Below are 25,000 nucleotides of genomic sequence, written 5' to 3' on the forward strand. Positions count from 1 at the left end.
GTGTGTGTGTGAGAGAGTGAGAGAGAGAGACAGACAGACAGAAAGAGAGAGAGAGCGAGCGAGCGAGAGAGAGAGAGAGAGAGAGAGAGAGAGAGAGAGAGAGAGAGAGAGAGATATGCATGTTGGTGTGCTTGCCTGCTTTCGTTTGTGTGTGCATGTGATTGTAGCAATTCATACGTTTACTAGTTGTCTTTCTATTTTAGCACTTCGTTATTTTGGCGAGCTTGCCCAAGTTTGTTCCTGCAAAGTTCACCTTTTTACCTCAACTGCTCAAGAAGGTTGGCTACAAGACTCACGCCATTGGGAAGTTCGTCAACAACTTTCTTTCTTTTTATTTTGTTCATCTAATATTATGCTAAGCACTTCTTTCGTTTTCCATTCTTACGTGGTTTGGGGCTAGGCGCTGATGGTTTTTTTCCCGGGGCGAAAGATGGTGAGGTTGCGGGTGATTTGAATATCTAGGGTATTGAATTATTCACGTTTTGCCTTAACCGGTTACCGATAACTTCTTCTTCTTCTTCTGCGTTCGTGGGCTGAAACTCCCACGTACTCTATGTCAAGTCAAGTCAAGTCAAGTTTTATTAGTCCATAACCCCTGGGGGCATTTTGAACAATAAATACAATCAATACAATCATGATATATGCTAATATAATAATTTTTTTAAAAAATAGAAAGATTATGAAAAACTGTTACAGATTCTATTAATAAAGTCCAAAATATTCTTTAGCAATTTCTTTTTGTTAGTGGCAAACAACTTTTTAAATTTAGGTGCATTAGGTTTTTTCCAATAGAAAGGTGGTAACAACTCAGCTCTTTCTTCTTTGAAAAAATCACAGACAAATAAATAATGGAATTCATCACCTATGTCTTGTGATACACATTTGGTGCAAATTCTTTCTGACCTCGGGATGTTAAGATAACGTTCTTTTTGTACAGGTGAATTGTTGTTTAATGTTCTAAACTTCATCATTGAAACACATTGCTGATATGGCAGGTGTGTGACATAGTCTTCACATGCAAAGATATCTTTAAACATTCGATAATTCCAAAACATTTTTTTTTTCCAATTTCTGTAAACCATTTATGGATATACTGGTCATACAAGCTTCTTTTTACTTTCTGTTTAAACCATGCGCTTGGATATTGAACATTTTCTTGAAAAGTCCAAAGGCCAGAGAGACCAATTTCATTTATGTGTTTTTTGCACGAGTGGAATTTTACGTGTATGACCGTTTTTACCCCACCATTTAGGCAGCCATACGCCGCTTTCGGGGGAAGCATGCTGGGTATTTTCGTGTTTCTATAACCCACCGAACTCTGACATGGATTACAGGATCTTTTTCGTGCGCACTTGGTCTTGTGCTTGCGTGTACACACGGGGGTGTTCGGACACCGAGGAGAGTCTGCACACAAAGTTGACTCTGAGAAATAAATCTCTCACCGAACGTGGGGACGAACTCACGCTGACAGCGGCTTGGAACTGGATACAAATCCAGCGCGCTACCGACTGAGCTATATCCCCGCCCGGTTACCGATAACCAGTAATTTTCTGTTTGAAATGTAAAAATACTTGAACAGAGTCAGATGTTTTTTTTTTTTTTTTTTTTTTTTTTTTGGGGGGGGGGGGGGGGGAGGTGTGTGATTATCACGCGAAATGCAGTAATAGCATTTTTAAGTTTAGACATGTTTAAATGATTATACTGCATGTAAATAAAGCATTTCTCAGGCGATTTCTTCGATTTTCTTTTATTTAGCTGATTCTATTGCACCGTTTCATTCCGTACCTCTCAGGTGTATCCATTTGGGATTTGAGTTGACATGACTGATATACACAATTGTTTATTTATGTTTCAATTTTGTATCCTATTTTCTTTGGTATGTCAAAGCGCTCGGAACTATATAAGGCCTAAAAAAAAATAGGTGTGGTTACGGTAACCCGACCTACCCTATTTTTAGGGGCCGATCCTATAACTTTTTATTACATTTAAAAAAATAAAAAAAATAAACGAGTGCAAAAAACGCAATGAAAGCGAAAGCGCCCGAGTCGCACACATATTTCCCTGTCAAGTAGGTTTAATTTGTACACATTAGAAAAAAAAGTTTAAAAAAAAAAGTGATTGCCTACCTACCTACCCTATTTTTTTGGGCTATGTTACCGTAACCACACCTATTATTTTTTTTGGCCTAAGCATCCGCAGCATGTAAAATCAATCTTATCATCATTTGTTTGTTTGTTTGCTTAACGCCCAGCCGACCACGAAGGGCCATATCAGGGCGGTGCTGCTTTGACATATAACGTGCGCCACACACAAGACAGAAGTCGCAGCACAGGCTTCATGTCTCACCCAGTCACATTATTCTGACACCGGACCAACCAGTCCTAGCACTAACCCCATAATGCCAGACGCCAGGCGGAGCAGCCACTAGATTGCCAATTTTAAAGTCTTAGGTATGACCCGGCCGGGGTTCGAACCCACGACCTCCCGATCACGGGGCGGACGCCTTACCACTAGGCCAACCGTGCCGGTCTTTATCATCATTGTATTAATCAGTATGGTAAGGCGCATAGAACTGTATTAGCATTTGCAGCATGAACAAAATCACCCTTATTATCATGCAGATGGCATCTTGGGTCCTGCAACTGGAAGTACACCCCTACGTACAGAGGGTTTGACACCTTCTTCGGCTTCCACAATGGGAATCAGGATTACTATTCTCGTATGAGAGCAGGTAATTTAAGGTATCACTTTGATAGTAAGCGTATCGTGCTTTCCCGAATGAGAGCAGGTAAAGTGATACTTTGATAGAAAGCGGATTATGCTCCCCCCCCCCACCACCACCACCACACGCGCGCACGCACTGTTTGTAAAAGGTTCTCTCTCTGTCTGCATGCCTGTCCATCTTTGAAAGGGGCAAAGGTCGCAACCGAAGATAAGTCTGTTCTGTGTATCTTGTATGTCCACTTTAAAGAATAATATATCGAGGTTTTAGTGAACGTTTCTCTTTGGCAATTAAACGTTTTATTACCTTACTTTTCTTTCTTTCTTAAAATCAAATGTCGGTCTATACTTTCAAGTGTCTTTTTGTCTCCCTCAGTGCCTGTCTCAGTGATTATTCTTCGGTTTCTCTCTCTCTCTCAATGTGCTTAGTTTGCACTATGAATTTTCTTTTTCAGATGACGGCTTTAATGGTTTCGACTTTCGCTTGAACACTTCCGTGTTTCATGCAGGCGATTACGTATACTCACCGGTAAGTACATCTGTAAGTTCTTCAATTGTGCACGTGCAAAACTGTGCACGTTAAAGACCTCATATTTTTCGTGTACTCCGTCTTGTAAACAATCAAATATGTGCTCAAGTTTTTACAATGTCATGACGTAAGAGCGTCCTTCCTGTTAGACACATAACAAAAATCACCGCAACACGGTGGCCTAGTGAGCGGGAGGTACGGTGGGTTCGAACCCCGGCCGGGTCATACCTAAGACTTTAAAATTGGCAATCTAGTGGCTGCTCCGCCTGGCGTCTGGCATTATGGGGTTAGTGCTAGGACTGGTTGGTCCGGTGTCAGAATAATGTGACTGGGTGAGACATGAAGCCTGTGTTGCGACTTCTGTCTTGTGTGTGGCGCACGTTAAATGTCAAAGCAGCACCGCCCTGATATAACCCTTCGTGGTGGACTGGGCGTTAAACAAACAAACATAACAAAAATCAACAGCCTAGCTGCCGCTTTCTCGATTGAGAGAGATTTTTGTTCATACACCGCACACATCCGGTCGTGAGAAAAATTCTGTACAACGAAAAACACACCTCTTTGACTTTGTGTGTGTGTGTGATACAGACGCTGTACGGTGCACGTGCAGAGCAGATCATCAGGTCACATGACAAGGACACGCCGCTCTACCTTTACCTGCCCTTCCAGTCTGTCCACGAGCCGCTGGAGGTAATAGGACAGAAGTTATTGTCACTGTGCTCTACATAAGCGTAGGTAAGAATGTTAATTGATATAAACGAAGCTGTCGGGCAATAACCGGCGATTAAAGCAGTTACAGATTTTTGAGTCACTTGAGAAAAAGTGACTCTATGTAATCGGTCAGTGTTAGTCTGTCCGGCCGGCCGTCCGTAGACACCACCTTAACGTTGGACTTTTCTCGGAAACTATCAAAGCGATCGGGCTCATATTTTGTTTAGTCGTGACCTCCAATGACCTCTACACTTTAACGATGGTTTCGTTGACCTTTGACCTTTTTCAAGGTCACAGGTCAGCGTCAAAGGAAAAATTAGACATTTTATATCTTTGACAAAGTTCATCGGATGTGATTGAAACTTTGTAGGATTATTCTTTACATCAAAGTATTTACATCTGTAGCCTTTTACGAACGTTATCAGAAAAACAAGGGAGATAACTAGCCTTTTCTGTTCGGCAACACACAACTTAACGTTGGGCTTTTCTCGGAAACTATAAAAGTGACCTGGCTCAAATTTTATGTGAACGTGACTCATTGTGTTGTGAATAGCAATTTCTTCCTGTCCATCTGATGCCTCATATAATATTCAGAACTGCGAAAGTGACTCGATCGAGCGTTTGCTCTTCTTGTTGTGTTTTAAATTGGACCCTGTTGTGGCTTCGAACAAACAATCGACCATACAAATGCCCAAACAAACAAACAAACAAACAAACAAAATTCCCCCGTAACAAACAAACCACAAACAAACCACAAATAAACAAACACACCCCCATAGTTTCATCTGGCGAGTATCATCCTAGATTTTGGTTTATTCGCAGGTCCCGAAGAGGTTTGAAGATATGTACGCCCACATCCAGACGAAAGATCGACGGGTTTACTGTGGTGAGCTGGGCGTAATGCATTCAGTGGGTCCCTGTATTTCCCTCCCCCTCTCCCCCCTCTCTGCCTGTCAATCTGTCCGACTGTCTGTTTGTCTGTCTCCCTCTGTGTGTGTGTGTGTGTGTGTGTGTGTGTGTGTGTGTGTGTGTGTGTGTGTGTGTGTGTGTCTCTCTTTCTCTGTCTCTCTCTCTCTGTCTCTCTCTGTCTCTGTCTCTCTCTCTCTGTCTCTCTCTCTCTCTCTCTCTCTCTCTCTTTTCTCTCTCTCTTTCTCTCTCTCTCGTAAAAATACGTGTGCGTTCGTCAAGGTGTGTAAGGAAATAACTATTTCCTCTTTCTCTAGTATGTCACTTTGTGTGTTTCACTTTTCCAAAGCACATAATTATAATCATAGTTGCAAGCCATTGCATGATACATATGTGTAAAAATCTCGTGTTACACTATGTTATTGTGCCCGCGCAGATGATATTTTGGAGTAAACACAGGTATGGTGTCAGCACTGGACGAGGCGTTCGGCAGGATCGCACAGGCCCTGGAGGACACTGGTATAGACGACAACATGCTGCTCGTCTTCACCACTGATGTCAGTGCAATGTTTCGCTTTATCTGGTATCGTGCAAATATAACATTGAACACTTTTTTAAAATTTTTTTAATAGTGTTTGTATACATTCTGCGGAAAGCAACGTGAACAGCCCAGGTAAAAAAAAAAATTTAAAAAAAGTACCACAGTATACTATAGTAAAAGTACTACAGTTTACGAGAGTACATCGTGTGGTACTTTCTAACCTGGGAGGTTACCGACTGTGGGATTGTTCTTCTCGTGACTCAAGAAGGGGGCGGGGGGGGGGGGGGGGGGGGGCAGGGGTGGTGGGGAGGGTGTGTGTGTAAAAAAATAAAAAGTACCACAGTATACTATAGTAAAAGTACTACAGTTTACGAGAGTACATCGTGTGGTACTTTCTAACCTGGGAGATTACCGACTGTGGGATTGTTCTTCTCGTGACTCAAGAAGGGGAGGGGGGGGGGGGGATGGGGCAGGGGCGATGGGGAGGGGGGGGGGGGTGCTGCAAAATAATCCAGAGTAAGAGTGAGCAAGCAACGATCGAAAGTAAGCTTTCAACGGAAGAATTTGTTTTTAAAAACCCAGTAAAGGTTAGTTATTGACACGTTTATTTTGGGCGGGCATGTAACTCAGTCGGTAGCGCGCTGGGTTTGTATCCAGTTGGCCGCTGTCAGCGTGAGTTCGTCCCCACGTTCGGCGAGAGATTTATTTCTCAGAGTCAACTTTGTGTGCAGACTCTCCTTGGTGTCCGAACAACCCCGTGTGTACACTCAAGCACAAGACCAAGTGCGCACGAAAAAATCCTGTAATCCATGTCAGAGTTCGGTGGGTTATAGAAACACGAAAATACCCAGCATGCTTCCTCCGAAAACGGCGTATGGAAGAAGAAGAAGAAGAAGAAGAAGAAGAAACGTTTATTTCTTGACTAAACACGACATTAAGCATTGTTAAATTGTCCAAACTAAAACATTCCCATAACTATAACCTTTCTTGCAGTCTACTGTTTTTGGATATCAGCAGAAAAGCACGTTTCCATGATCGCTTGGAATACTCCCATAAGTCGGCTCAAAGTTGCACAGTGTTCAGATTCGATTCCTTTTAGTAGTCGAGAAGACGCCTCTGTAGAATATGGTGACAATAAGGCGCGCTATTTGCATTAACACTATTTCTATAACTTTTCTCATCGTCTTCAGGAGTGGCGTGCAGGAGAAAGCGCTCATTGGGGTGGGAACCAAGCGCTTGGTCGGACTGGTTGAAATTAATCTCAATTTCAACCTTTCCGATTCAGCGATTGGTTCCTACCCACATGGGCACTCGATCCCAGGTCTTCTCACTAAAGAAAATAGCTCTTAAATTCACGTCAGTTTATGCCACCTGCACTGTCTGATCGCGATTTTGGTGACGTAACCTGTGTTATTGTGACAATGTTTAGAATGGAGGTCCGACCTACCGGGGAGCCAACAACTGGCCGCTACGTGGAGCCAAGGCCACCACCTGGCAGGGAGGGACCCGGGGGTCAGCCTTTGTCTACAGCAAGACTCTCCTCTCCAAGACTGCTTACATCAACAACGAGTGGGTACATTGACGGTGGATGATCATAACTTTGTGGTGTGTTTGTGTGTGTTAGTGACTATTAGCTTAAACTCCCTAACAGCAACGTAAAACTCTTTATTCTTTATCATGCGCGAAGCTTGCTTTTTGAGAGCTATGTTTAACGACAAAGCAGGCTAAGCGCCTTGTGAATAGTATCAGTCACAACGCGCGTTTTTCAAACCTTTCCAAACAACAACAACAACAATATCATCATCATCATCATCATCATCATCATCATCATCATCATCATCATCATCATCATCATCATCATCATATTCTGCCAAGCATTTACACTAAATAGGATGCATGTGCTTTAACTTGAAGCATAGATTGCGTCACACACAAAAGTAAATACAAAGAATAAAAGTGAAAAGTAAAGAAATAATAAGAAATGTGCAGACAATTATACGACTTTGGCATCATCAGTTGCTGAGTGTCTTGGGACTTTGTGATTTTCCCCTCGTAGTGTTACGGTTGGGATAAGTTGTCTTTTTCTCTTCTTTGTTAAGGCATCTGAATCGTTGTATTTTCAGTGTTTGTTTGTTTGGCGTAGACTTTCAAAGAATGTGCCATAAATTTGTTGTATCGCCAGTAAAAGTATGTTTGGCCTTGTCATCGCACGTTTTGGATCGTTTTCTAAAATACCAGTGTGGGGTGTCTGTGCTGACTTTTCCAGAATGATCCACGCTGTGGACTGGTTCCCCACACTCCTGGAACTGGCAGGCCTGCAGCCCGGTGAGTAAGGGACGAAGGCATGTAGTCTGCATTCCTTCTTGTCAAAACCATATTGTAATTACAAAATTGTGACGAGTTTACCTCTGTAAGGGAGTTTTGTGACTGTCTGCTTTATGTGACAAAGTCATTCCGTAGGCTACTTTCTTATCAATTTCCCGCGTTCGCTCTCACGTGATCCAATTCCTCTCGGAATTGTGGGAGATAAATATGACGATAGATCCGACGAGACTTTTACCATGGACAAGAGCGTCCTTCCATCCAAGCATTGGCTGAGACTTCCTCAGTAGTTCTCTTCTTTTATTTCGAGTCTGCCGAGTCTTTGTGTGGTCTCATTCATGTACTCTCATTCATGTACTCTGTTTGCCTTTCACTTGTACTAACACCGAACATCGACAGCCTGGCTGTTTCGCATGCATGTGCATGCGAGTATTTCTGTTCAGAATTACTGATCAAATACTCATCTTTCTCAACCCGCCAAATTATTTTAGTTTTAAATAAATGTTTGCACAGAATGCAGCCACGCTATTGATTTTTGGTATTTGTAATTATAATTAATTAGTTATTGATCCAGTTTGACCTATTTCTGGTTATTAATTACGAAGTGTTGTGTCCCATTATTACATTTCTTTTTGTTGTTGTTTTTATTGTAATTATTTTTTTGGGGAAAAATATTGCCAAATGCCCCAGCTTATAAAAACAAACAAATAAAAAAACGCAAAAACAAAAAGGACAGATCTGTAGTGTTAATCATGATTATTTTACACGAGAAGGGAAACACACCTATCCTTTTTTGTCATTTGGACTTAAATGACGTCATACTCTTGTATTCTGACGTCAGAACCAGGCATTGATGGCGTCAGTCAGCTGCAGACCATCATCAACGGGGCGCCTTCCAACAGAACCGAGTTTGTCTACAACATAGATGACGTCACCAACAGCTCAGCTATCAGGTTGGTCATCAGTTTCTGTGTACTTTTATATCTTACCCAAAGTGCCCACTCTGCAAAAAATGCCGCCATGTTTGTGTGTGCGGTCATGTGTGTGTGTGTGTGTGTGTGTGTGTGTGTGTGTGTGGGTGTGTGTGTGTGTGTGTGTGTGTGTGTGTGGGTGTGTGTGCGTGTGTGTGTGGTTTCAAGGGAAAAAATGGTCTTATTTCTTTGTGACATCCTGAACAGAACTGTAACGGGGAACATTATCGTGTACGCGGCTAAGACGGTACCAGTTATGATCTAAGGTCTTTGGTATGAGAACAGGTAAGATGTCACTTTCATAGACATTCTTTGGTGATTCTTTTTTCAGGTATGGGGATTATAAGCTAATCCAGGGAGGGGCTGGCAGCTACAACGGATGGTACCCACCTCCCAAGTCTGGCGAGAACTACTCCAAGATTGTCAACGAGGACGAGACCAAGGCACCTGCCTATATGCTCTTCAACGTCAAAGGTGAGTATAAGAGATCGCATGAAACCTCCTTTCAAGAAACGGAGAACAAGAAATCAAAAAACAAGGCAAGCAACCAATCCTGAAATCAACCAAATCACCGCAACACCGAAACACTTGGCGTTGAAGAATACCGAAGAAATACCACCCTGCAAGTAAAACATACAACAGAGAGCACAAAATCTGCTAGAAGTGAACCATATGCAAAAGAACATTGCTCGTCTAAGAGAACAAATAACAGAACACAGAACATCCCTCGTCTAAAAGATCCTATAACAGAACATCACAGAACATCAGAACAGCACAGAACACCACCCGTCTGAGAGAAAACATAACATGACACCACAGAGCACCACTAGTCTAAGAGAACGCATAACAAAACGCAGCAGACATTCACTTGTCAGAGAAAACACATATAAATATAACAACGCTGAGCAACATTCGTCTGAAGAGAGCACACAACAGGACACCACTCGTCAAAGAGAAACACCTGATGAAACAGCACAATTTTCTCCCTGTTTCAGAGGACCCCACAGAGCATCACGATCTGTCCCAAACTCAGCCAGAGGTTCTGCAGCGTCTGAAGCAGAGGCTCCAAGAGTGGATGACATCTCTGGTACCGGCGCAGAACCCTAAACCGGACCCTAAATCCAACCCAAAATACTACGGGGGTAACTGGTCTCCGGGTTGGTGTTGAGACCAAAGATAATGAATGATAAGAGCAACCAGATTATTTTGGGAGGGATATTTCTGCATGTATACTATCCGTCACAAAAAAAATAGGTAGATGCGTTTGAGTGCAGATCGATCTTTGTGTTGAGGCCGTTTTTTGTGTGTGTCTCATAACCCGTTAACACAGCTTCAAAAACCATATTTCATGGCTTCTGAGAAGAAAAACACAATTTTGGCGATGGAGATGTCAATATTTTAGAATAACATATTTTAGAATTTTTTTATTTTAAGATAACAAGCATGCCATTGCGTCGTTTTTAGACAAGAAAGGTGAACAAAACTGACTGTTTTGGATATATGAATTTGATAGTTCTTTGCACTGACGTGCAAACATTGTTCAATTATAGCTGTTCTGATTGTTTTCTCTCGATCTTAACGCGGGAACCTTGCTTGCTTTTGGGAATTTGATTTTCCGGGGTGTCTGTGTTGTCTGTACTAGTGTATAGACACTGCCTCGTGTTAAATCAATCTGCATGCTGAATGTGGTAGGGGAGAGAATGACGAGTAATATATTACGTCTTATAAACGCTTTATATTTCTTTCACGAATGCGAAGATTTGTGCATTATTTTTTTATGCGTAAACGTTTGTGCTCTGCGGGATAGTGAATAGCAGCAGCTGCTGGTGTTTTAAACCTGTTTATCATGCCTTGCGTGTGACTTTTACATAGTTATGGTTGTCGTTTTTATGGGAATTTGTATGACTTTTGCACAATTATGGTTGTCGATTTTATGGGGATTTTTATGACTTTTGCATAGTATGGCTGTCGTTTTTTTTATAGTGATTTTTGTTTATTTGCTTGGTTGTTTTTATTTGCCTGGTACTTGTCAAGGGCACCATTAGGAACTGCTCAAAAGTGTCCCTCTATTGCAGGTGGCCTTTCATGACAGGTATATTTTGGTATAGATAACTGAGAAAGGGACGAGAGAGAAGGTGTTCCCTCATGGCTGAACCCAAAGGATGCGATTTATTGACATGTGATGAATATCGGCACAGCCATTTGAAAACGTAAGCGACAAGCAAAACTACCCAAGAATGGCGACCGAAATCCATGCCATTTCTTTGCCTAACGTAACGTTATACATGACCAAATCATGCACACTTTTGGAACCCATTCCGTCAGTTAAAGACACTCGAGTCGTAATTATTATTTTTCGGGGGGGGGGGGGGGGGGGGGGATAGAAGTGAATAATGCAATAATGGCACTGGAGAGTGCGCTTTGAATTTACAACGTTGAAGTTCAAGGTTACCTCCCATTGGAGAGGCTTCATATTGCAGTAGGCTGAGGTGCACGAAAAAGTTGCCACCCAAACGGGAGCCACCCGCAGTGTTGGATTGGTTGAAACTGAGATGTGTTGTGTTTTCAACGAATCAGAACCCACGGTTTGTTCTCTCCCGTTTGGGTGGCACCGGCACTTTCGGTTCGTGCACCTGAGTCCGGGTTGCCAATTAAATAATCTAATGCGAAGGTGTTTTTTGTACTGGAGTGAGAAACAATATACAGCGGTTGCATGTGGGGTTGTCACGTAAAGGAAAACAATCATGTTCCCCCGCGTGTTTAACCCTCTTACACACATGCAATACTCATAACCACACGATCATATTCTCATTAGCGCTATATCGACATACAAATCGTAATATATACATCTAATTAATAATCAAACGTGTGAACTGATGAATGACGAGACACCTGTCCCTGTCCCCCCCATACTCTCCCAACCTGGGAATTTTAATGGACTTTTGGATGCTGGAGACGCTGCTTTCTTGGACTTGCGCAACATCCCATCAAGTGCCGAAGTAATCACTACTGCTGATTCTGGGCAATAACGGAAAGACAAGACCTGCCACACTATCACATGATTGCTGTAAATCTGCGGGAAGACATGTTTTAGTTATTTAATGGTGATTACTATTACGTATGGTGTACAATTGTGTGGTTTGCCGTTCCATTGCGGCCGTTGGTTATAATTCTCGTTTTTGTTCATCGAAGTGAAAACCGTCACTCACATTACATGTTCTACTATGCTTATTTGTGAAGGCGTGTAAAATTGTGTGTGTGTGTGTGTGTGTGTGTGTGTGTGTGTGTGTGTGTGTGTGTGTGTGTGTGTGTGTGTGTGTGTGTGTTATAAGTGAGCTTATACGCGTGTGTGTGTGGGTGTGTGTGTGTGTTAGAGAGAGAGAGAATTTTGTTGCATAAACCCTTGGGCTCAAAACTGTTGATGATTCAAGTTCCAACTGGGATCAGTGTAAAAAGTTCGGTGTTTGATAATTTTTTAACATTTAAACTAAGTGAGACTTTACACGTTATTAGTTTTATAAATAAAGGACACGTTACATGATCAACGTGGTGAAAAATATAAGATGTGCATTTATAAGTATGAAAGCTTTCATGTGACGCTTGTGTTTGAAAGCACGTGAAGTTTGTTCATACAGGTGACCTACATTCACACAGCACCCTTGCACAGCTTCACATGACGCAGTAAATCGAACGTCGTAAAATGTCAGCTTAGGCACAGCTGCTTGATAGTTTCGCCCACGTTACTCCACTAATAATCGATATAGTGTCAAACGAAGAGCGTATTATTATAAATATGGTGTTACACACACTCGCACAGGTATTTTGATGTTCACACAAAACACACACACGCGCCCACATGCACGTACGCACACACACACACACACACACACACACGCACGCACGCGCGCGAACAGACACACACGCGCGAACAGACAGACACACACACACACACGAAAACACACTCAGACACACACGCACATGAACACGCACACACATACACACACACACACACACACACACACACACACAAACCCACTCTCTATTTCTCTCGTCTCTCTGAGACAACTGCTCTATTTTTCTCAATAGGAATACACCTCCCTTCACCCTTCTGTCCTCGGTCTCCTACTCACAGAAAGCCGTCAGCACCAGCAAGGGGACCAGTGGAAAGAATGTGTAAAGTTCGCGAAAAGTTGGAAATTGGCTAACAAAACCAAACACGCTTGAATTTATGCAAGATATAAGACCGAGTCGGGACCGAAGCTACACATGTAATGTTCTGTGTTATGTAAGTTTAAGGTCAGGAGATAAACGCAAACATGCGGAACATGTATGCCTCCAGGGCGGGACCTAAGTAGGGTGAGGGGTCCCAATTGTGGTAGGGGTATATCCGTTGAGGGTGCTCCCGCAGAAATTGTTTTAAATCTAGGTTAAAATATGTGCAAACTGGCGCATTCTAGGAGTATTTGTCATGGCAAATATAGATTTTTAGTTTTTACCCTTGGAGGAGGTACATGGTCAGGCCAGGGGGGGGGGGGGGTGGGGGTGCGGGCAACAGGACCGCCCCCCCCCCCTGGATCCGGCCGTGGCCTATGTAATGGAATTGTACAAAGTACTGACCTAAGGCACGCGCGTAAGTATAAGCCAATCTAAATGCGGGACCAGTTTTTGTATAAATAAAATCCGACCCCCTGAGTTATATAAACTCAGTGATCCGACCCAGCGGTTGATTCCCACCCAGTTCGGTATTTTCTTGTGCACCTCGGCCTAGGCCCATCAGTCTCCCTGTTTACATCAAACAATTTTGTCCTTTTTTTTCACAGGTGACTTGGAGGGGCGTTGTGGGGAGGGGGGTTGGGGGGCGGGGGGTAGATGATACATACTTCAAGAATTGAGGATATTTATCTTCGTAGACCCAGTAAGACTAACAGTGCATTTTTAAGTCCTCATTTTTTGCAATTTTTCTGGGGGATGATGACACTTTACAGAATAAAAATATCATTGAAGTTCCAGTAAGGGAAATTATGGCAATCCGAATGGTGCAAATGTCCCTTCTAGCTCTTGATGTCTAAATAACGCATTATTTAGCTAAATAACGCGTTATTTAGCTAAACAATGCTTTATTTAACTATATCATGCATTATTTAGCTAAATAATGCATTGTTTAACTTAAACAATGCATTATTTACAGATACAGAAAAAAGAGAGCACAAAGCACTAAACAATGCATTGTTTAGCATAAATAATAGATTGTGTCTGTAAATAACTCATTATTTATAAATAATTACGCGTTTTCTCTAAACAATATATTATATGTAAATAAAGTGTTATTTAGATAAATAAAATATTATTTAAATAAATAAAATATTATTTAGATAAATAAAATATTATTTGGATAAATAAAATATTGTATGTAAATAAAATATTATTTAGATAAATAAAATATTATTTAGATAAATAAAATTTTATTTATTTAAATAATTTATTATTTACTGTTTTTGCCTTGAAATAGTATTATTACGCTAAATAATGCTTTATATAGCTATATAATAGGTTTCCGCTATATAATTCATGATTTGGTAAATAATACATTATATACCGTAAATAAAATATTATTTACCGTAAACAATATTCATTGTTTAGCGCAGTGCATCGAAGCCGATATTTCTCTTGTTGTTTTTTACCACGTGTTTCCGTGGATCCACGAGAGCTCTGTTGATTCTCAAACTGACCAATCAGACAACTAGCATCTGTCTCGGCGTACTAAAGCTACATCCGCTTCGCTTCCGACCATCTTCTTGTCAGGTGGCTAACTTCAACTGATGGTACAACAGCAGCAATTTAGTTCGCAGTCGTTCATTCTCCATGTCCAGATGTAAAAGATGTTCCCCCATAAAACTTTAAAATACGAACCCTTTGCAGTGCCAGTTCCTGGACAACCGCTGTAGTTAGAGTTCTGATCAATTCAGCGGGAACGTTCCCTTGTGCTTGTGTAGCCATCTTGATTACATTTGGATTGGATTGGATTGGATTGGATTGGATAAGATTTACAGTCCAGTGAGGTTACCCTCATGGAAATTCGGGCTGCTTTCTCCCCGGGGAAAGCGAGCTGCCATACATACGGCGCTACCCATATTTTTTTTTTCCTGCATGCGTGTATTCATGTTTCCTGAGACTTAATGCCGTGTGAGATGGAATTTTTTTTTAACTTTATTCCAAGTCCCACGGGTATTTGATGGACATTTTTATCTATGCCTATACAATTTTGCCAGGAAAGACCCTTTTGTCAATCGTGGGATCTTTAACGTGCACACCCCAATGTAGTGTACACGAAGGGACCTCGGTTTTTCGTCTCATCCGAAAGACTAGCACTTGAACCCACCATCTAGGTTAGGAAAGGGGGGAGAAAATTGCGGCCTGACCCAGGCCTGAACACGCAACCTCTCGCTTCCGAGCGCAAGTGCGTTACCACTCGGCCACCCAGTCCCTTGGCGGAACCGGATGGGGAGTACCGGATACTGGGTTTGCCAAGACAGTGGAGAATCAACAGCGCTCTCTCGGATCCACGGAAACACGTGGAAAAAAACAACAAGAGAAAAAACGGCTTCGCGATGCGCTAAACAATGAATTGTTTACGGTATATAATATTTTATTTACGGTATATAATGTATTATTTACCAAATCATGAATTATATAGCGGAAACCTATTATATAGCTATATAAAGCATTATTTAGCGTAATAATACTATTTCAAGGCAAAAACAGTAAATAATAAATTATCTATCTAAATAATAAATTATTTATCTAAATAATAAATTATTTATCTAAATAATATTTTATTTATCTAAATAATATTTTATTTAGATAAATAATATTTTATTTATCTAAATAATATTTTATTTATCTAAATAATATTTTATTTATCTAAATAATATTTTATTTATCTAAATAACACTTTATTTACATATAATATATTGTTTAGAGAAAACGCGTAATTATTTATAAATAATGAGTTATTTACAAACACAATCTCTTATTTATGCTAAACAATGCATTATTTAGTGCTTTGGGCTCTCTTTTTTCTGTATCTGTAAATAATGCATTGTTTAATTTAAACAATGCATTATTTAGCTAAATAATGCATGATATAGCTAAATAAAGCATTGTTTAGCTAAATAACGCGTTATTTAGCTAAATAATGTGTTATTTAGACATCAAGAGCTAAAAGGGACATTTGCACCATTCGGATTGCCATAGGAAATATGCATGTGCCGTGTGCACTTTTTTTGGTTCCTATCGGGCCAAGGCCGAGCAAGGTTTTCCAGACCGACGCTGAAAAGGTACACGTCATACTCTCACCTGATCCCAGGGCTTGTATCAAAGCGGCTCGTGGTCGGGACAGGTCAGTCCAAGTATCGTACTCTGCGACCATCTAATGTTATATTGGTAGAAGTCCAGGCCTCCCCAAACAGTGCGTCCCTGCGTCCATACGCACAAAAACCATATGTGCACACGCATGCACGCACGCAAACACACACACACACGAACACTGACACACACACACACTGACACACACACACACACACACATACACACACACACACACAAACACACACACTCACACACACACACACACACACACACACACACACACACCATATCCAGTGAAAACGATATTTGTGCGAATGACTTTTTCTTTCTTTATTGTGCAATATAATCTTTAATGTTCCACATGAAGCGTAGTACCACTCATACCACATCTTGTTGCAGGCCAATACAATTGTTGACCGGCACGGTTGGCCTAGTGGTAAGGCGTCCGCCCCGTGATCGGGAGGTCGTGGGTTCGAACCCCGGCCGGGTCATACCTAAGACTTTAAAATTGGCAATCTAGTGGCTGCTCCGCCTGGCGTCTGGCATTATGGGGTTAGTGCTAGGACTGGTTGGTCCGGTGTCAGAATAATGTGACTGGGTGAGACATGAAGCCTGTGCTGCGACTTCTGTCTTGTGTGTGGCGCACGTTATATGTCAAAGCAGCACCGCGTTAAGCAAAAAAAACAAAAACAAAAAAACCCAATTGTTATAATCAACAACACTTGAAGATCGTATCGGGAAGGATTTTAGGTATTTCTAACTATTGATATTATTTACCGCTAGTCCCCAACCTCTTTTCTATCTCACGCCAGAGCTGAGGTGTGGAACCAGTCCTACTATTCTATCCCCACGCCTGTGGAAACAGTCCTACTTTTCTATCCCCACGCCTGTGGAAACAGTCCTACTTTTCTATCCCCACGCCTGTGGAAACAGTCCTACTTTTTTATCCCCACGCTTGTGGAAACAGTCCTACTTTTGTATCCCCACGCCTGTGAAAACAGTCCTACTTTTGTATCCCCACGCCCTTGGAAACAGTCCTACTCTTCTATCCCCACGCCTGAAAGCTGAAAGGCCAGTTATCGCGATGTTCCTTTCTCATTCTTCACCTATTCTAACCGTGTTCCCCACCTTCTCCTGCCCCCCCCCCCCCCCACTCCAACCACTCCCCACGCCACACAAATTAGCTCTTCTTAAATCAGTCCTCCCGGACCCATCCCCTTCTTTCAAGTCCTCCGCACAAACCGACTTGTGACCCTTACAATTACCTTCATCAGCCCCCCTCCCTATTCTATCAATGAACCAACCTTCTTTCCCACTCCCCCTCCCAACCCCTCTCTCCTGTCCACCCAACACAAATGAACTCCTCTCTCGAGTCCTCAGCACCAGCCAGGCGACCAGTTACCCCCGAAGTTCTTGGGGTTGGATTTTGGGTCGGAGGGAGGGTTCTGTGCCGGCACCAACGACTTCATCCAGTATTCCAAGCGTTGCTTCAGGCGCTGTAGGTTCTCTGGGTCTTTCTCAGAAAGGTCGTTGTGCTCCGTGGGGTCCTCTGATACAAATACAGTTTGCTTGATAAAAATGTCATGTTACTTTGGCATAACAGTATCTTGGTCGTGGTGCTCTGTGTGGTCCGCTGATATAAATACAGTTTGCTTGATAAAAAAAATGTCATGTTACTTTGGCATAAAAGTATCTTGGTCGTGGTGCTCTGTGCATGTGGGTTCCTCTGATATAAATACAGTTTGCTGGATAAAAAATTGTAATGTTACTTTGGCATAAAATCTCTTGTTCGTGGTGCTCTGTGGGTTCCTCTGATATAAATACAATTTGCTTGATAAAAAATGGTTATGTTAGTTTGGCATTACATCTCTTGTTCGTGGTGCTCTGTGGGGTCCTCTGATATAAATACTGTTTGCTTGATAAAAAATGTCACGTTACTTTTTGGCATAACAATACATGTATCTTGGTCGTGGTGCTCTGTGGGGTCCTCTGATATGAATACTGTTTGTTGGAAAACATGTCATGTTACTTTGGCATAACAGTATCTTGGTCGTGGTGCTCTGTGGGGTCCTCTGATATAAATACTGTTTGTTGGAAAAAAATGTCATGTTACTTTGGCATAACAGTATCTTGGTCGTGGTGCTCTGTGGGGTCCTCTGATATAAATACTGTTTGCTGGAAAAAATGTCATGTTACTTTGGCATAACAGTATCTTGGTCGTGGTGCTCTGTGGGGTCCTCTGATATAAATACTGTTTGCTTGATAAAATATGTCATGTTACTTTGGCATAAAATCTCTTGTTCGTGGTGCTCTGTGGGGTCCTCTGAGAAAAAAAGTCATGTCACTTTGGTATAAACGTATCTTGGTCTTTCTCAAAACGGTCCTGGTGCCCTGTGGGGTCCTCTGAAATAAATACAGTTTGCTGAATTAAAAAAATGTCATGTTACTTTGGCATAAAAGTCTCTTGTTTTTTTTTTACAAGAAGGGTCTTCTGAAATAAAAGTCTCTGGTTCTGTCTTTGTCATGTCCCGGTGCACTACGGTGTCATTAGAAAAATTAGAGTAAACTTGATAAAAACATGTCATGTTACTTTGGTATACCAGATATACTATCAATGTCTTTTTGATCTTTCTGGAACATGTCGCGGTTCAATTTGGGGGCATCTGAAATAAATAAAGTATACGTACTTGATAAAAAAAAAGTCATGGTATACAAGTTATGCTATACAAGTTCCTGTGTCTTTCTGAGGCATGTCGTGGTGCTCTGTGGTGTAAATACAGTTAGGTTCAGAAAAAGTTATGTTTTGCGCCGATTTTGTTAGAAAAAGCAATGCATGTCTCACCTTTGACGTTGAAAAGCATGTATTCGGGCATCTTGGTATCGTCAGCGGTCGGTAAGTCAAGTGTGCTGCCGTCAAGCTTGGGTGGAGGATACCAGCCATTATAGTCACCTGCCCCTCCCTTGATCAGCTTGAAATCCCCGTACCTGTTCATATGTGATAATAAATGCAATTGAAATCCCCTTGTAGGACATCTTAAAGTCAAAAGATAAACTGTGTGTGTCCACGCACGCACGCACGCACGCACGCACGCACGCACGCGCGCACACACACACGCACGCACGCACGCACACACGCACGCACGCACGCACGCACGCACACACGCACACACACACACACACACAATACCCAGCACTGACGGCACAGCACTGTAAACGATGTAATGTCAAATCTGGCCATGCGTTTTTCCTCCTTTTTTGTTTACACGAAATAAGACCACAGCCATTCACTGGGACACATACCAGAAATCAACTTCTTGACTGCTCCCAATGCAATATTTTTAATGAATTTACAGATTTGGAGATTGCCCCCAGATTAAGAACAGAAATCGATCCATTTATCCAACAAGAACAAAATGTCTAGTCTACTCTACACAAAAAGTAACCAGGGTGTTGATTTTTGGTAGGTGTCTCGGCAGGTAGAGGGATAACCTTATCGCGTGTAAAACGCCAAGCCAAGTATGAGATGGTGAGCCAACTGTTTTTACGGGAAGGACTGTTCCGTTTAATGGAAGGGCGCTGGTTCTGAGCGACCCTTAGTTCTCGAGATAGGTGTGACCACATGACGTCATTTATACTTTCGTCATCGAAGATCTTTCGTATTCAATCAGTGTCATTTCTCAGTTCTGTGTTCTGTCGTTTTGACTGACTTGACAAGTTGAGAAAACCAATGACACTTCATTTCGAAGCAACTGAATATGAAAAGAAAAGAAAGCGTGCAGAAGTATGTTTGGGTCCTGCAAGATTTTATGACCAACGATTTCTCCCTTGGAAGAAAATGAAGAGGTCTGCTTTATGTCTGCTTTGAAGGTAGGGAGATTTTACAGCGCACACGGTGGTAAATTGCAAGTCGTATTGGACAAGAATGTTGTTATTCTTCTTTCTTCGAAGTACCATAGATTTGTTCTTGGCCATATTTTCGAGCTGTGCATTGTTATATTATGGAAAAACACGTTTGAACGCAAATTCGCAAAGAAATTTGGATCATTTGCTCCGGAACTGCAACGTCGTTTTGTGAAAACAAAAAATTCTGTCTCAATATGCGGCAACATGCTGGTAGTGTCATATTTTTTAAATGGGTGTGGAAGAACTGCTCATAATTAACATAGCACTCCGGCCCTGTTCTTTTTTTCGTCACACCCAAAACCGTTATTTGTTTTGGGCGACGCAGCATTAATTAACACTTTCTACCCCACCTATGTTGACCAAGTGTTTTTTTAGCCGAAACCAGCTGTGCTGCAGCAGGTCAGTCAGAATTGTAGTAACTGTGTGGTAACTGTGTATCAACACGCTGGAATGCAGGCTTTAGATGGACGTTACAGGAAGCGACTAAAGCTAACAGTCTGAGCGGATATATCCGTACCTGGTCAGATGGAGCCATATGAGTGGGTACGGATATAGCCGTACCTAGGAGACAATGAGTTAACGCTTAGAGTAGGGGAAGGGCCCCTAATATGGACCACTTTTTGTTTATTGCTGATAACTAGCTTGTTTTCTTGCGAAGAAGTTTCATTTCTCTCTTAGTTTAACACTTAGGCCTAATTAGAGTGAAATAGCTTTGATAGACCTTCAGCAAAAATTAAATACAGAAAAAATCACAAATGGTCCATATTAGGAGCCTGGGCGCTCAATATGGACCAGTGAAGCGGCCTTCACGAATCACTGTAAAAAGCCCCCTATACTTCAAAATAACATGATACAACTTAGTGTGCAAGTCAGACTTATTCAAATATGCTTTAGATTGAGCTGTTTCGGGTTGATGAGAGCATTATTTGAAGCACACCAGGAAACTGAAGAAGCTTATCAAAAACAGAGTGAAAATAAGTGAAATTATCAACTTCCACAAAAAAAAAGACTATTTGTTATATTTTTTTGAAATCTCGAGGGCTAGTTATAGGTTATTTTCAGCAAGCTTCTTAATGAATTAATTAAAATTGCCTTTAGTTTTTACATTTAGTCAAGTTATGACTAAATGTTTTAACATAGAGGGGGGAATCGAGACGGGGGTTGTGGTGTATGTGTGTGTGTGTATGTGTGTGTGTGTGTGCGTCTGTCTGTGTGTGTGTGTAGAGCGATTCAGACTAAACTACTGGACCGATCTTTATGAAATTTGACATGAGAGTTCCTGGGTATGAAATCCCCGAACGTTTTTTTTCATTTTTTTTGATAAATGTCTTTGATGACGTCATATCCGGCTTTTCGTGAAAGTTGAGGCGGCACTGTCACGCCCTCATTTTTCAACCAAATTGGTTGAAATTTTGGTCAAGTAATCTTCGACGAAGCCCGGACTTCGGTATTGCATTTCAGCTTGGTGGCTTAAAAATTAATTAATGACTTTGGTCATTAAAAATCTGAAAATTGTAAAAAAAAATAAAAATTTATAAAACGATCCAAATTTACGTCCATCATTTTCTGATTCCAAAAACATATAAATATGTTATATTTGGATTAAAAACAAGCTCTGAAAATTAAATATATAAAAATTATTATCAAAATTAAATTGTCGAAATCATTTTAAAAACACTTTCATCTTATTCCTTGTCGGTTCCTGATTCCAAAAACATATCGATATGATATGTTTGGATTAAAAACACGCTCAGAAAGTTAAAACAAAGAGAGGTACAGAAAAGCGTGCTATCTTTCTTAGCGCAACTACTACCCCGCTCTTCTTGTCAATTTCACTGCCTTTGCCATGAGCGGTGGACTGACGATGCTACGAGTATACGGTCTTGCTGAAAAATGGCATTGCGTTCAGTTTCATTCTGTGAGTTCGACAGCTACTTGACTAAATGTTGTATTTTCGCCTTACGCGACTTGTTACATTTAGTCAAGTTTTGACTAAATGTTTTAACGTAGAGGGGGGAATCGAGACGAGGGTCGTGGTGTATGTGTGTGTGTGTGTGTGTGTGTGTGTGTGTGTGTGTGTGTGTGTGTGTGTCTGTCTGTCTGTCTGTGTGTGTGTGTGTGTAGAGCGATTCAGACCAAACTACTGGACCGATCTTTATGAAATTTGACGTGAGAGTTCCTGGGAATGATATCCCCGGACGTTTTTTTTCTTTTTTTCGATAAATATCTTTGATGACGTCATATTCGGCTTTTTGTAAAAGTTGAGGCGGCACTGTCACACCCTCATTTTTCAATCAAATGGATTGACATTTTGGCCCAGTAATCTTCGACGAAGGCCGGACTTCGGTATTGCATTTCAGCTTGGTGGCTTAAAAATTAATTAATGACTTTGGTCATTAAAAATCTGAAAATTGTTAAAAAAAAAAATGGTTTTTAAAACGATCCAAATTTACGTTTATCTTATTCTTCATCATTTTCTGATTCCAAAAACATATAAATATGTTATATTTGGATTAAAAACAAGCTCTGAAAATTAAAAATACAAAAATTATTATTAAAATTAAATTTCCGAAATCGATTTAAAAACAATTTCATCTTATTCCTTGTGGGTTCCTGATTCCAAAAACATATAGATGTGATATGTTTAGATTAAAAACACGCTCAGAAAGTTAAAAAGAATAGAGATAAAGAAAAGCGTGCTATCCTTCTCAGCGCAACTACTACCCCGCTCTTCTTGTCAATTTCACTGCCATTGCATCGAGCGGTGGACTGACGATGCTACGAGTATACGCTCTTGCTGTAAAAATGCAGTGAGTTCAGTTTCATTCTGTTAGTTCGACAGCTTGACTAAATGTTGTAATTTCGCCTTACGCGACTTGTTTGTGTTATGAAAGCTTTGGCTGTGGACAGAAACGAGTCCGTCTTAGGCGGCAAATTTAGAGTGAACGCTGCCAAAAGTGAAAAAAAAGCGAAAAAGCCTAACGGTTTTGAGGTTTGTGTTTCTGCAACTGTTTTGACATGTGCAACTTATCCAGAGAGGGTGAATAAAGCGAATGAAATTGTTTTGAGCGCTCTAGCGCCGTTAGTTTGTCAGAACAGGAGGTGGTCCATATCAGGAGCCGGTCCATATTAGGAGCCTTTCCCCTACGTGTAATGTCTCATGGCAGAAAAAGAGCGCGCGTCTCACCTGATAGCCGATCTGTTGTCCACGTCGTCAATGTTGTAGACAAACTCTGTTCGCCTGGAGGCCGCTCCGCCGGTGATGGTCTGTAGCTGACTGACGCCATCAATGCCCCCTTCTGACGTCACATAAATAATGACGTCAGAACGACATGTGTACCATTTTGTAAGTGCTTTTAGGGTGAGTAAGGTCATTGAAAACTCTGCAGTTTGCTTCATAACGATGACATATAGCCCTCACTTGAATATTTAGATGAATAGGCAATGCTAGAAATAACTCTTTTGTGTTTCTTTGTGAGAGAGGTTCTTTTTTCAAAACTTACTAAATGCAAAAAGGAAAACAAACATACCTTCCTTAATATCGGCTAACTCCAGAATGGTAGGAAACCAGTCGACAGCATGGATCATCCTGCCGGCACAAAACATTTTTTATTTTAAATCACGGAAAGAAATAGAACTGGGGGAGAATGTTGTCCAGCTCTTTACAATGTTGTTATTGACATTTTTGCATTTGATCTTTTGACGTGACAAATTGAAAGGTGTACTATGCAAGGGGCCAATTATAAAATTTAAAAAAAGTGTTCGGGCGAAATGGACATACGCTGTGCATCGCTGTGCTTCGCTACTCCTTTAATGCAGCCGAGTCAAAGGCAAATCATACTTGTTCGAGTCAAAATAGCGGGACCTATTGTTACGTTGGAAACGGGATATTGTTTATATTGCTAACCGGACCTATATCTGTGTTTTGAAATCATATACAAAATGCCTTTTTTTTCTCTCGCTTTAATGAGGTTTGTCTTCAGACGAGTGCAGACATGTTCTCCTGCGCATTCTTTCCGCACATGCTCGCCACTGTGCTCTCGCTACAGCAAAAAAGTAACGGATTGCCTTCACAGCCGTTTAACAGCTTTTTTTTTACTCATTCGGTCGTATTCAACAAGATCAAATACACCTGCAAAAGAAATGTCCCTGCTTTATTATGTGATAATTCGCTCATACAGACCTTTCTCAAGTGGTTCACAGTAAAAAATATTCCACAGTGGTACCTGTGATAAAAGGACACCTTGGGGGCCAGCCAAAAGTGTCCCTACATTACAGGTGGCCTTTCACGACAGGTATATTTTGGTCAAGGTAACGATAGAGAAAGGGACCACAAAAGCTGTACTTTTTTGGGAGGTGTCCCTCTCCTGGAACGACCTCATCTCGCAAGTACCACTGCACCGCGGTTCAATGCTATGCTAATGAAATACTTTGGTCCCCAGTTATAGTGACTATTTGGGACACGAGGTGTTCATACGCTGAGAATCCGCGGTTCAACAAAACTGCGAGAACGGCCTTAACTGGCATATAAGGCCATACTTGTCATCTTCATGTAATTTATGCGTAGGTGTATCTGAGTGTGCATGAGTTGTTAATGCGAAAGAATGTGTATGAGTGCGCCTTGAGTCGCCTTATGGTGAGATATGTGCGCGTTGTAAATTCTCGTATTATTATGATTATTATAAATTATGAATGAAATGACACGGGAATTAATGCTTTAATTGGGTGCGAAATATGTCGCAATAATGTTTTGGCCTAGTTTATATACCCACTCGTTGTTGGTGTATCCAGTCTTGGCCTAGTTTATATATACCCACTCGTTGTTGGTGTATCCAGTCTTGGAGAAGAGGTTCTTGCTGTAGACAAAGGCTGACCCCCGGGTCCCTCCCTGCCAGGTTGTTTTCTTGGTTCCACGTAGCGGCCAGTTGTTGGCTCCCGAATAGGAAGGTCCTCCATTCTGTTACAGTAATCGGCAAACGATTAATAAACTATAGGAACAAAAGACTGCAGGTGAGAAGAACAAGAACA

General features: G+C 41.4%; 2 protein-coding genes across 2 annotated transcripts in view; one reads left to right on the top strand and one right to left on the bottom strand.

The window, feature by feature from the left end:
- LOC138971367 (arylsulfatase B-like) overlaps nt 1-11,080 on the top strand; it is a 17,249-nt gene extending 6,169 nt beyond the window's left edge. The window contains exons 4-14 of the mRNA XM_070344095.1: nt 204-307; nt 2,622-2,731; nt 3,177-3,250; nt 3,839-3,940; nt 4,784-4,847; nt 5,327-5,424; nt 6,838-6,977; nt 7,675-7,733; nt 8,572-8,683; nt 9,033-9,175; nt 9,697-11,080. Of these exons, the coding sequence (XP_070200196.1) occupies nt 204-307; nt 2,622-2,731; nt 3,177-3,250; nt 3,839-3,940; nt 4,784-4,847; nt 5,327-5,424; nt 6,838-6,977; nt 7,675-7,733; nt 8,572-8,683; nt 9,033-9,175; nt 9,697-9,869 (1,179 nt within the window). The 3' untranslated portion in view covers nt 9,870-11,080. The remainder of the gene's footprint in view (nt 1-203; nt 308-2,621; nt 2,732-3,176; nt 3,251-3,838; nt 3,941-4,783; nt 4,848-5,326; nt 5,425-6,837; nt 6,978-7,674; nt 7,734-8,571; nt 8,684-9,032; nt 9,176-9,696) is intronic.
- Nucleotides 11,081-17,412: 6,332 nt separating this feature from the next.
- LOC138971378 (arylsulfatase B-like) overlaps nt 17,413-25,000 on the bottom strand; it is a 9,689-nt gene continuing 2,101 nt past the window's right edge. Inside the window, exons 4-8 of the mRNA XM_070344110.1 lie at nt 24,790-24,929; nt 23,503-23,561; nt 23,160-23,271; nt 18,912-19,054; nt 17,413-17,618 (exon numbers count right to left, since the gene is read on the bottom strand). Coding sequence (XP_070200211.1) covers nt 17,446-17,618; nt 18,912-19,054; nt 23,160-23,271; nt 23,503-23,561; nt 24,790-24,929 — 627 coding nt within the window. The 3' untranslated portion in view covers nt 17,413-17,445. The remainder of the gene's footprint in view (nt 17,619-18,911; nt 19,055-23,159; nt 23,272-23,502; nt 23,562-24,789; nt 24,930-25,000) is intronic.

This window comes from Littorina saxatilis, linkage group LG7 (genome assembly GCF_037325665.1).
Source record: "Littorina saxatilis isolate snail1 linkage group LG7, US_GU_Lsax_2.0, whole genome shotgun sequence".
Lineage (NCBI taxonomy): Eukaryota > Metazoa > Mollusca > Gastropoda > Littorinimorpha > Littorinidae > Littorina > Littorina saxatilis.